The 12,314-nt window shown below is 42.6% G+C and overlaps 1 protein-coding gene across 1 annotated transcript in view; it reads left to right on the top strand.

Moving 5' to 3' along the window:
* The window catches only part of G3BP2 (G3BP stress granule assembly factor 2), a 32,730-nt gene that overhangs the window by 8,993 nt on the left and 11,423 nt on the right, over nucleotides 1-12,314 (top strand). Inside the window, 4 exon segments of the mRNA XM_033168924.1 lie at nucleotides 3,961-4,042; nucleotides 7,064-7,237; nucleotides 8,144-8,234; nucleotides 11,826-11,928. Of these exon segments, the coding sequence (XP_033024815.1) occupies nucleotides 3,961-4,042; nucleotides 7,064-7,237; nucleotides 8,144-8,234; nucleotides 11,826-11,928 (450 nt within the window).

Here is a 12,314-nt window from a genome sequence, read left to right as displayed (position 1 = left end):
TTGAAAAAGCAGCTGAACAACACAAATTGGGAGCACTGAGAAAAGAAACAAAGCACATATACCCTGCTTCGTATTCCTGTGTATTTATTTATTGAATGCTTTGTTCAACCAAGTCATATTCAGTACAGTGGTACCTCTGGTTGCGAACGGGATCCGTTCCAGACCCCGTCCACAACCTGAAGTGGCACATGTGCGCAGCACGATTTGGCGCATCTGCGCATGACGTCATTTTGTGGTTCTGCACATGCGCGAAGCACCGAACCTGGAAGTAACTCATTCCGGTACTTCCGGGTTCGGCACGTTCGTACCCCGTGACGGACGCAACAAACTGCAGTCGTAACATGAGGTATGACTGTATTGACACACAGAAATCATTGGACTTCAGTTGCTCATGACTAACAATTCCATTGACTTCAGTGGGCTTAGTTTGGGCATGGCTATGAAAGTATTAAACAATTATACTCCCAGGGTGGTTTGCAAAAAGAATAAAACAATTACAATGTGAATGCAAGAAAATACAGTACTGTAAATGGAAAAAGCCTCCAAATCATAAAAGCAGCATGATACAGCAAGATTAAAATTGTTTCTTTAAAAGCTGGAAAAATAAAAAGGTCCTTACTGGTGCTGAAAAGAGATTAAGGTAAGAGACCTCTAGAGATAGTGTTCCGCGCTGGAGTTGCCACTGCTGAGGAGTCTTCTCGTACCCCCCCATTACATTAGAAAGAGAGATGTTTACATGAGGTCCTTCATTGAGGATCTTAATAAATGAGTAGGTAGCTACAAAGACAAGCTGTCATCAGCCAATCTCATGTTCCAAATGATGCCAAATTTAGCATACACATGTTGTGTTTATATGTAAGAGACGTAGAGAAGTTATTTTGAGTGATCTCATAAATACAATAAACAAATTTTTGATTGGGAATTCCATAGTACAGCTGATCACAGTGGAGCTTTGATGTCAGCAGTGATCAGTTGATCAACATTTATAGCAAGCCTTGCTTGCCAAGGCTCCAAATTGTTTCCATGATGGTGGATGTGGAACATGTGGGTATAGTTTGGAGAAAGCAGCCTTGTGGGCCGAATTAGGACTCCCACTGGGCCTAATTTCGCTTTGCGGGGCAAAGGTTCTCCACTATTGTACCAGTTTTCAAAAAAGCTACTTCAGAGTTTGCCTACCAACAGCAGAGACTGAAAACACCCTCCTGTTGACTGACAGAATTATAACACTGTGATACAGCTTTTCACTGGGCACAGTTTCTTTTCTATTGCCATGATTTTCTGTTATATGCGCCAGATAAATCATTTGTTGCAAGAAAACTCCTTGCAATAAAGCTCATTCTCCATGATGCATGGCTGAGAAGCAGTAGAAGACCTTTTACATCCTGGATACCTTGAAGTGATTTAAGCTATTCTGACCCAGGTGCTGTATTGACAATGGCCAATGAGAGTGAACTGTAAATGGTTAAGCATCTCAACTGTGGTTTCTTGGCTTCCTGTGCCACACAGTTATGGAGAATGACAAGTGCTGTAAAGAATTCAACATGAGCAGTGAGGTCCCCAAGCAACAATTTTGAACTGTGAAATGGACCATCTCTTTCCCATCAATAAGTGTTGAGATAAATATGCATCATAATTATCCCAGAAAATGCATATTACTAACACTGATGCTGGTTTTCTTTCTACTGGGGTAAAAGGTAAAGGGACCCCTGACCATTAGGTCCAGTCGTGTCCAACTCTGGGGTTGCGGCGCTCATCTCGCATTACTGGCCGAGGGAGCCGGCGTACAGCTTCCGGGTCATGTGGCCAGCATGACTAAGCCGCTTCTGGTGAACCAGAGCAGCGTACGGAAACGCCGTTTACCTTCCCGCCGGAGCGGTACCTATTTATCTACTTGCACTTTGTGCTTTCGAACTGCTAAGTTGGCAGGAGCTGGGACCGAGCAACGGGAGCTCGCCCCGTCGCGGGGATTCGAACCGCCGACCTTCTGATCAGCAAGCCCTTGGCTCTGTGGTTTAACCCACAGCACCACCCACGTCCCTTCCTACTGGGGTAGTCTGCTGCTAATCAAATGATTAATAGGTCTGTACTTCAACATAGTGGTAGCTGACACAGTGCTCAAGAAAATTAAGAACGTCAAGGGTCATCACATACCCATTTATTATAGCACATGCTGTGATGATGACCTAGCATTTCTCTTGGTCTGTCTTTGTCTTAGGATTTGGATCACAATCTGAACATGTGAAGAACTTGGGCAATAGTTCAGGAGTTATTGCTTCTCTTATTGCATCACTTACCATTAGATTTGATGGTATTAGCATCTTGGAAGCTTTCAGAATTTCATGAACAAGAAATGCTGAATCATAAATGCATATTGATGTACTCCTTATGGCTGTTTCCAGTTTCAGGTTGCTCTTGGAGACCATATATTATTTGATTAGTTTTGTATTCTGTTGGCTCCACTTAAAAAGTTACTAATGACTTTGAAATTGCTGGGCCTTGTGGTTGGATGTGGGCAGGGGAGATCAGGGAGATTGTATTAGAGCTTCAGAGTACTGTATTTGAATTGTTTTGTTTAGTGATAAATTAAAAAATATTTCCAATTTAAAGGAATATAAACTGACCTGAACTCTGTGATCATCATCTGAGGCCCTTCTTTGTGTGCCTCCTCCATGAGAGGTCCAGAGGGTGGCAATACAAGAAAGGGCCTTTTCTGCAGTGGCTCCCCATTTGTGGAAAGTGCTCTCCAATGAGGTTTGGCCGACGCCTTTGTTATACATCATTAGGCACCTGGCAAAACCTTCCTCTTTAAACAGGCGTTTGGCTGATGTGGCATTTGAAATGTGTTTGTGGGAGGTGGGGTTATTGTTTTGTTTTGTTTTTGTTTTAACTATTTTATGCTTCTTTCCTGGTATTTTTATCTTGTGAACTGCCCTGAGATCTGGTGATGGGAGGTATATTAAATTTAATAAGTAATCATAATTTTAATACAGACAACAAATAGCAAAAAATAATTTCAGAACTGTAGATATCAGCATTGTATTTTGATAACTTAATGCCAGAAGAGCCGTCATGGATACAGTTGAAATTTTTCTGGCTCTGGCCATATTAAGTGATCTCCGTTAGGACTGTACCCACAGATAACCTGGAATTATGTACACTGATCCTTAAAAGATGCAGTTTGTTTCATCCATGTAGCTTTATTGCCCCTGGAAAGGGATTTGGGTGAAGTTGCCATCCCCTGAACACCCTAGTAGTTTCCCTTGAAACTAAAGAGGTCAAGGTCTGGTCAGTTCCAGAACAGGAGAATTCTTGGGAACCATTTGTTTTTTATTTTTTGTATTAATTCATTAAACTTGTATACCACCCTTCCAAAGACCACAGGGTGGTTCACAACATAAAAATACAAAATGGAAATGCAGAATACACTCCTTGCTGCCAAGGAGTGTGGTGGAGTCTCCTTCTTTGGAGGTCTTTAAGCGGAGGCTTGACAGCCATCTGTCAGGAATGCTTGGATGGTGTTTCCTTGGCAGGGGGTTGGACTGGATGGCCCTTGTGGTCTCTTCCAACTCTGTGATTCTATGATTCTATAATAGAACAAAAGCAAAACAAGCCAATACCCACGTATGTCAACCTTGGGTATCATTATGGAAGAATGGTGGGATATCTTTTAAAAGAAACTTTGTAAGGTGCCTAGATACCAAAACTGGATACAAACCAGATTTAGCGTTATCTTATATCTTATAACATTATTATTTTATTATTATTATTATTTTATTTATTTGCTATGGGCTTTTGAACTGCATCAGAATTTTATTGATTATACCAGGTTTTAAAAACCATATAGTCCTCTTATCTAAAGCTTACATTAAACTTCCTATCATTCTTTTTTTTTTAACTTGCTGAAAACCAGATGTGCTCCTGTATGACTGTCCTAAACCTCATGCTCGAATGTCTTTGCAGGTTTTATGGCAGGAATTCTTCCTACGTGCATGGTGGACTGGATGCCAGTGGCAAACCACAGGAAGCAGTGTATGGCCAGGCTGTATGTACCTAACCAATTATTTTATCGTGTTCAGTCACAATAAATAAAGGCATAGCCTTTGGCAATACATAATGTTAATAATTGTGTTTCCATTAGATCAAGCAGTAATCTAGAGAGAGCATAGTCATTTCTTTGGAGCAGCAAAAATATTAGGGTTGTTTCCAATGCAGAGCATATGCTGATTTCTATAGGTCTGCTCTGAGTTTGGCTTAGTTGGATGCAACCCTTAGCTGCCAGATGCTGGAAACAATTATCCCCTGCAGTGTGTAAAAATATGGAATATGGCTGATATACCATACAATCAAATTTCAAGGAGGAATTGGGATTAAATGGACATTGAGAGAGAACTCCAGAAATGCTGAATACTGTTTAATTTTTACCCTGAACTACACTAGGGTCAATTGATGGGGCACATCCTGTTGCATTTAACATTTCCCCTACCTTTTTTAACAGAGTGGGTGTCCTCCGAAGCAAAGGTGTGGACATTTGTGTCCGCCATCTTTGTTTCCCAGAGTGCCGTGCCATAGAACAACACACAGGAATGTGAAAAAGCAAAGATGGTATCTGGCACAATTATCTGGAGCCTTTGTGGGGGTCGATTTGTTAAAGTGGGGAAAGACAGAGAAGGCTTCTGAAAAGTTTCAAATACATTTGATTTCCCATAGAGTTTCTTGCTTGGCAGTGCTAATGTAAGAGGCTGATATCCAACAGACAATATTGGGCTTGGATGTGGGAGACCACTTCTTTCAAGGCCTCATGGTGTGCCATTGGGTCAGGTCAGTTATTTGTGCTTCAGAGGCTTCTAAGCAAAAATGAATAATAGTGACCTATTTAACAAGGCAGTATAGAGATTATCAAGTGCCTAGGGCTTTTGGTTTTCAGTGTTCTTGATAATACTGTACTGAATGTCTATGCATTTTTCGTTTTCTTTCATTTCTGTTACTTTAGCAGTAGATGATCCCAGTTTTTAAAATAGAACCTGATCTTTGACTTCATCTACTGCCAGAAAAAGAGATCTAGCCTCGAACCAGCATCAAGACATGTAGATACTAATCCATGTCTTTGCATCCGTGTAATATGCTCTTAACAAAGGGATGGGGGAATCTTAGGCCTTCTAGACGCTGGGCTCCCTACTCCCATCAGGACCCCAGCCAGCATGGCCATGGTCCAGGGTAATGGGAGTTGTAATCCAACCGCATCTGGAGGGCTACAGGCTCTCCACCTCTGCTCTAGCAGTGATACAATTGTGATGTAGTAGAACATACTTCAGTCTTTAAAAGATGCACCCAGAGTTTCAAAATATTTATTCAGCTCTTGCTGGGATAGCTGCATATCGCACATTGGAATCTTACGCATTTTCTATGAAGATGATGCAGTTCCACACCTGTAGTCTTCTGTTTTTCTCTGTTGTCATCCAGATTTGGTATTTTCAGGGAAATGGCCAGCCCGTTCTTGAAATGTTTTAAGACAGCCCGGGATCCCCGATTTCATGGTTGCTGCCCTGAGGCACATGCTTTCAAAACTATATTAAAGACTATTGCATTGTTCTCTTGCTTTCCTAATTAAACACTTAAAAAAAAAACACCTAAAGCAAAACTTAGGCCAATTACATGTCCTCCTCCTCCTCCAGGATTTTAAAATACTAGATTAAGTTTATGACCACATGAAAGAGCTGCAGTGTAGCCGTTGGCCTGCAGCCAGAATCCTCCTCCTATTCATTATGTAAATAAAAGTTAAAAATATACCTAGTTTTTACTGGAAAATAGAGAGAATTAGCCACGAAGTTAAGCACTGGGTTTTCTTGAAAACACTGTAGCATGCTCTACAATTTATTATAATTATTTTCATTATTATTTTCATTATTATTATTATTATTTCTATCAAAAGTGCATTTCACCCACATAATGTGGCACAATAGCTGTTGAGCTAAGTTACCAGCATCTGATGTGCAGAAACGTCTAAGAATTTATTGGCTTCCCCGAGAAGATTCTTGAAGCAGAGTAGATGTAGGCAGTTTGAGTTGCTCATGGCTGGGGCCGAAGCAAAAGGTTCAGAGTTTCACAAAATTACTCGCGAAAGGCCTGTGGAATTTCATGGAGGTCGAGGCCCTTTCCTTCTTCACTCCATCCTTTCCCAAAACTTCTAGTGAGTGAAAGTGTATCGTATTTTTCCATGTGTAAGACTAGATCCCCCCCCCAAAAAAATAACGTCCAAATTGGGGGCATCTTATACACGGATAGATCTTCCCCCATTTTCTTAAATCAGAGTCACCAAAAATAGGGGGCGTCTTACACAGAAAAATATGGTGTGTGTGTGTTCTCTCTCCTCCTACTCCTCTCCTCCCCCTCCCTCTTACTACCTTGCTTCCCTAGGACCTTTTTCCTACTCTTTCTAGTGTTTAACCAGGCCCCACCATTCAGGCACTGCTGTTGCAAGTACTACTGCAGCCTTTCCCTGGCTTATGCTGAGAAACGTTTATTGGAGGCGGATCTGGATAGCTAGAATGGCTGCTTTGTTTGCCACCCTTGGCCAAGCTAAGCAGCTGCGTGGCTCGCTCTCAAATGCATTCAATGGAACATTGCAGCAGACTTAGCTGTAGGTCAGTGGCTGTACAGGTGAGCAGGAGCCTTGGAAGAGGGAGGGAACCTTAAAGGGTCACATCTTCACTCTGCCACATTTTAATTTATGTTAAAACTTATTTATGAAGCTATGTAGCATTATGGAATTTTATCAACTAGATTGTATCTACTGGTTATTGACCAAAACACACACACACACACAGAGAGAGAGAGAGAGAGCGTTTGTACAGATAGAAAAGGAAGAATGTGTCTCCCATGCGCTCTACATTGAAGGAAAAGCGTTTCCATATTCAGCATTTTTAAAGCAATGCATTCAGTATTAAGAGGCCCTGCCTAACAAAGGAAAACATCTATAGTTATCAAAATCAGGTACCGAGAGCTTGGGTTTTTGTTTTTATTTTTTGTCTAAGTGGGATTCAAGTTTCTTTTATTTTGTCTCTAGGACATACACAAGAAGGTGATGTCCCTGCAGTTTAGTGAATGCCGCACTAAGATCCGCCATGTGGACGCTCATGCAACTCTCAACGATGGAGTAGTTGTGCAAGTCATGGGGGAGTTGACAAATAACGGGCAGCCAATGAGGAAATTCATGCAGACCTTCGTACTGGCTCCAGAAGTAAGTAACCACAGTGAACTGTGGTGTTTATGATTTAAAACCACGATGCGTGAGTTCAAAGGAAACAGACAAAGGAAATTGACCAGCAACAACCTGTCTGAGAGAATGGGGAAAAGAAAAGAGCTTCCCCTTGCTCTCATCCAGGAACTTTTATTGAACACAAAAACCCGCCTTCCAAGATTCAAATCATCCAATCACAGTGTCCAGATCAAACTCCCCCCACAGGCCATGTGGCCAGGTGGAGAACAAAGAATCTTTGAACTTAGCAGAAAACTGGTTTGATCTAGTAACTAACTTCCCTAGCTACAGGTAATTAGCATTCCAAGATCAGGTAGAAGAAAGACACAAGATTGATAGGAGGAAGTGAAAGAACAAGCATCCTGGCCATATTGACACTTCACAGGCCTCCAGGATGTTAGCAGATATACTTCAAAGAGACAAAAGGGACAGATGCTCTGAGGTTATCAAAAATACACTCATTGCCATGTGCTTGTGAACTAAACAGCAACCAAATTGGAAAAGAGAGACGTGACCCCGTTGCTAGCCAGCAATGGAGTTTTAAGACACAGCCAATTAATACAACCAGATTCAGGTCATGTATGATTCATAAGAAATTCATATTTTGCCACCAAACCAGCAGGGAGCTTTGCACTCAAACACAACCGCATATATGGGTATTGGAATGTCCCGCTCACCAGCACAATGTCTTTAGGCAATTTATTTATTCCTTATTTATCCGGTATGAACAAACATTATGGCTGAGAAGTCTTAAATTTGTGTCATTACATGAATGCAAAAGGGAAAGGACAACTGAATTTGAAAGCAATATGTAGCATTCCCAGAGAGTTAGTTAATCAACAGTTGAGTTATTGTTGTTTTTTACCCATGGTGTGTTTGTTTTTACAGGGGTCTGTTCCAAATAAGTTTTATGTACACAACGACATATTCCGTTATGAAGATGAAGTATTTGGTGACTCTGAAGCTGAACTAGATGAAGGTAAGGGAATCCATCAGAGTTGGAACGTAGGAAGCCCTGCTAGCTCAGACTAAAGGCCTCTCTGATCCAGCATTCTGTTCTCACAGCAGCCAAACGAGATACCTGTAAGAAGTCCAAAAGCAGGACTTCAGGGGAGCAGCATGCTGGAACTGAGAAATTCAGGAGATGAACCTGAGCACAACTCACTGTGGAAACTGCATACAGTCATACCTCTAGTTGCGTTCGCTTCATGTTGCGGATTTTCAGGTTGCGAACGTGGCAAACCCGGTGGTGTATACTTCCGGGTTTCGCCGCACGCGCAGAAGCGCTCTGTTGCACTCTGCGCATGTGCCGAAGTGCCACTCTAGTTGCAGACTTTTCGGGGTGCAAACGGCACCCCGGAACGGATCGTGTCCGCAACTAGAGGTACCATTGCAGAGGCAATCCAAGCTGAGCTAGCGCATACTTCCACAAATATTTTGTGCTCCAGGTCGAAGGGATAGCATCCTAGCCTTTGAATAAAAGTGTGATTATCTGAGTGCTGCTCAGGTTGGTATATGTGCCGGTGTGGCCTAATCCTACTTAGGTTATTGTTGCCACAATCCAGCTTGGTAACAGGCCCTGTAAGCAATTTTGCACTTGGCAGGGCCTGACTAGATATTCTAACCTGACACAGTTATTTGCCTGTTGTTATCCTGAGCCAGTTCTCACAAAGGGCAGTTTGAATTACGTTTGAATGAATCTGATTGATATTATTATGGCTGTTGTTGACCCCAGGGGGCTGACCGTTCCGTTACCCTTTCAAATAACTGTCAACTTGGCAGGAATTCTTTCTTTCAGTTTCCAGTAAGGAAAGATCAGAGAGGTGGCTGTTAGGAATAAATTGTAGTTGGGGAGAAAAATTGTCTGTTTAAAAAAAAAAACAGTCTCCTGTGTGCAGACATGCTGTGGTGTGGGGGTGGTTAAGCTGAGCATTTCAGTAGTATTGTGCTGTATGAGTCAGATTTCATTCAGAGACCAAGCACATGTTTCTTGGGAGAGATGAACGAGAGAAGGGAGCAGTGGCTATACAGTGATGGAGGTGGAGCCAAAGGGAACTGCAATGTTCTGTGACTCCTCTCTTCAGTAAACCGTTTATTTCCACATTTGTGTTGGTTGCTATCGAGTCGTCTACTTCCAACCTAAATTACTTTCCGCCACGTCAGTTTGGAGGCTAGATTGGTTGAATGGCAAAGAAAGGCTTGATGAAGCAAAGAAATAAAGAAATATCAGCCATTTTTGAATGGGAAGGATTTTTGAAATAGAGCATATGACTGACATATAAAGAGTATCGTTTGAGATGCATTCGAGTAAAACACTTTATGTACCCAGCTGCATTGTGGTGGATTCTTCTTAATTTGACGGCTTTTGGAATTTGTGGCAGATTATTCAATTAGTGTGCTGTAATCAGTCTTATGAAGGGACGTGGGTGGTGCTGTGGTCTAAACCACAGGGCCTAGGGCTTGCCGATCAGAATGTCAGCGGTTTGAATCCCCGCGACGGGGTGAGCTCCCATTGTTCGGTCCCAGCTCCTGCCCACCTAGCAGTTCGAAGGCTAGTCAGGTGCAAGTAAGTACCGCTCCGGCGGGAAGGTAAAACGGCGTTTCCGTGTGCTGCTCTGGTTCGCCAGAGCCACATGACCTGGAAGCTGTCTGCGGACAAACGCCGGCTCCCTCGGCCTATACAGTGGTGCCTCGCAAGACGAAATTAATTCGTTCTGCGAGTCGTTTCGTATTGCGAAAAATTGTCTTGCGAAGCACGACCATATGAATGCATAGGAATGCATAGGAATTTAATTCCCATAGGAATGCATTGAAATTTTCATCTTGCGAAGCACGACCATAGAAAAATTCGTCTTGCGAGTCACCTAAAAATCGCAAAACCCTTTCGTCTAGCGAGTTTTTCGTTGTGCAAGGCATTCGTCTTGCGAGGTACCACTGTAGAACGAGATAAGCACGCAACCCCAGAGGCATCCGCAACTGGACCTAATGATCAGGGGTACCTTTACCTTTTTAATTGATCTTATAGTTGCAAATGAAAGTGCCTTGAACTTTGTATTATTGTCAAAAAGAGTTCCTCTTTTTGACAATAATACAATGCACAGCAGGTGTATCTATTCTGGATTATAAACCTATGTACAACCAGTGAAAGCTGTGGGTAGAATTCAACATAGTGCCAAGTCCTGGGGTATGCATGTGGAAAATGAGATCTGCTCACACAATAAGACCCTCCCCATCCCCATACGCATTCCATTCCTCCACCCTTCCGGTGCAGATTTAGGGGGTGCACGAAAGGAAGAAAAGAGAGAAAGTACCACTGTGTGAGCAGGCCATGTTCTGTGCAGGCAGCAACTTAGTTGAATCCAGCCCTCAATTATAGCTTTCCCTTTAGTCATTTAAAGTGAACGATCGAGTCTAATTTTGCTTGGTGCCTATTTACTGGGTCGTTCAAACACTATAGACCCGTATACACATGATTCAAATACTTTTGTTGGCTCTGGTAATCAGCCTAAAGTTGTGGACATGACAACCCTGGTCTTCCCAGCTTTTGGGGGTAGGTGGGGCCTTGTTCCTGCCATCTTGCTGATCTTGAGAGGCACTTTACACACACTCATGGTTATGGATGATGGAGCTTTCAGTTCAAAGCTCAGGGGTTGGGTGGGGGATCATCTAGTCCACATTGAATTAGGGGGCATTTGATTTCCCTGAGGTGCAAGAAAAATTGCCTAACCTCCTTACCTACCAAAATTTGCTGCCCTGTGAATTGAGGGTACTTGTTCGTTGGTTAAAAGACTTAATATGTTAATCTAACTAAGAATTGCCGCTCTACTTCAGTCTGCCTGAATTGTATTATATACAACGTTGGTGTCAGTAAAGAGGCATGTTTAATAGTGCTGTTCTGCTACTTAATTAAAGGTAAAGGTAAAGGGACCCCTGACCATTTGGTCCAATCGTGTCTGACTCTGGGGTTGCGGCACTCATCTCGTGTTACTGGCCGAGGGAGCCGGCGTACAGCTTCCAAGTCATGTGGCCAGCATGACTAAGCCGCTTCTGGTGAACCAGAGCAGCGCACGGAAATGCCGTTTACCTTCCCACCGGAGTGGTACCTATTTGTCTACTTGCACTTTGATGTGCTTTCGAACTGCTAGGTGGGCAGGAGCTGGGACCGAGCAATGGGAGCTCACCCTGTCACAGGGATTCAAACCGCCAACCTTCTGATCGGCAAGCCCTAGACTCTGTGGTTTAACCCACAGCGCCACCTGGGTCCCAGAAAAATCTTACTATATGGATTTACAAAAACCAGCAGCAGCCACCCGCAAAAGTTGCCTAAATATATAAAATCAGAGCTGCGCTGCAGAAAGTGCAAGTAGACAAATAGAGCTACTTTGATGTGCTTTCGAACTGCTAGGTGGGCAGGAGCTGGGACCGAGCAATGGGAGCTCACCCCGTCGCGGGGATTCGAACCGCCGACCTTCTGATCAGCAAGCCCTAGGCTCTGTGGTTTAACCCACAGCGCCACCCCCATCCTACTTAATTACCAATAGTTAAAAGGACTTTCTCTCTAATGTTTTAGAGTCAGAAGATGAAGTAGAAGAAGAGCATGAAGAAAGGCAGCCATCCCCTGAGCCTGCTCAGGAAAATGCAAGCAGTACTTACTACGATAATCACCCTGTAACGTAAGACAACTTTAAATTCTTACATTGCATTCAGTCTATACAAAATACGTTTCATTTTTTAAAAAATTATACAAATCCCATTTAACAATATTGAGACAACCTGTTTTCAGGTCTTTTATCTTTAGCCTTAGATGAATCTAATGTATGAAACTTACCAATCAAAAGGCGTTGAAAGATTGTTCATGTTGTATTTCTGAGCAACAACATACGACCTCTGGAAGATTTTCATAAGGATTATTGCCTTACAGTGATTTTTATAGTGTATAGAGAAATCAGAATGGAATTAATGTGAGGCATTAATGTGAAGCCCTCTTTTTAAATACTAGGCAGATGTCATCCCGGTTGTCTTTTTAGTGACTACTTGAAATCCTTCCTCCTTCAACAAG

The sequence above is a fragment of the Lacerta agilis genome, chromosome 14 (genome assembly GCF_009819535.1).
Source record: "Lacerta agilis isolate rLacAgi1 chromosome 14, rLacAgi1.pri, whole genome shotgun sequence".
NCBI lineage: Eukaryota > Metazoa > Chordata > Lepidosauria > Squamata > Lacertidae > Lacerta > Lacerta agilis.
This window is presented reverse-complemented; position numbering and strand designations above follow the sequence as displayed.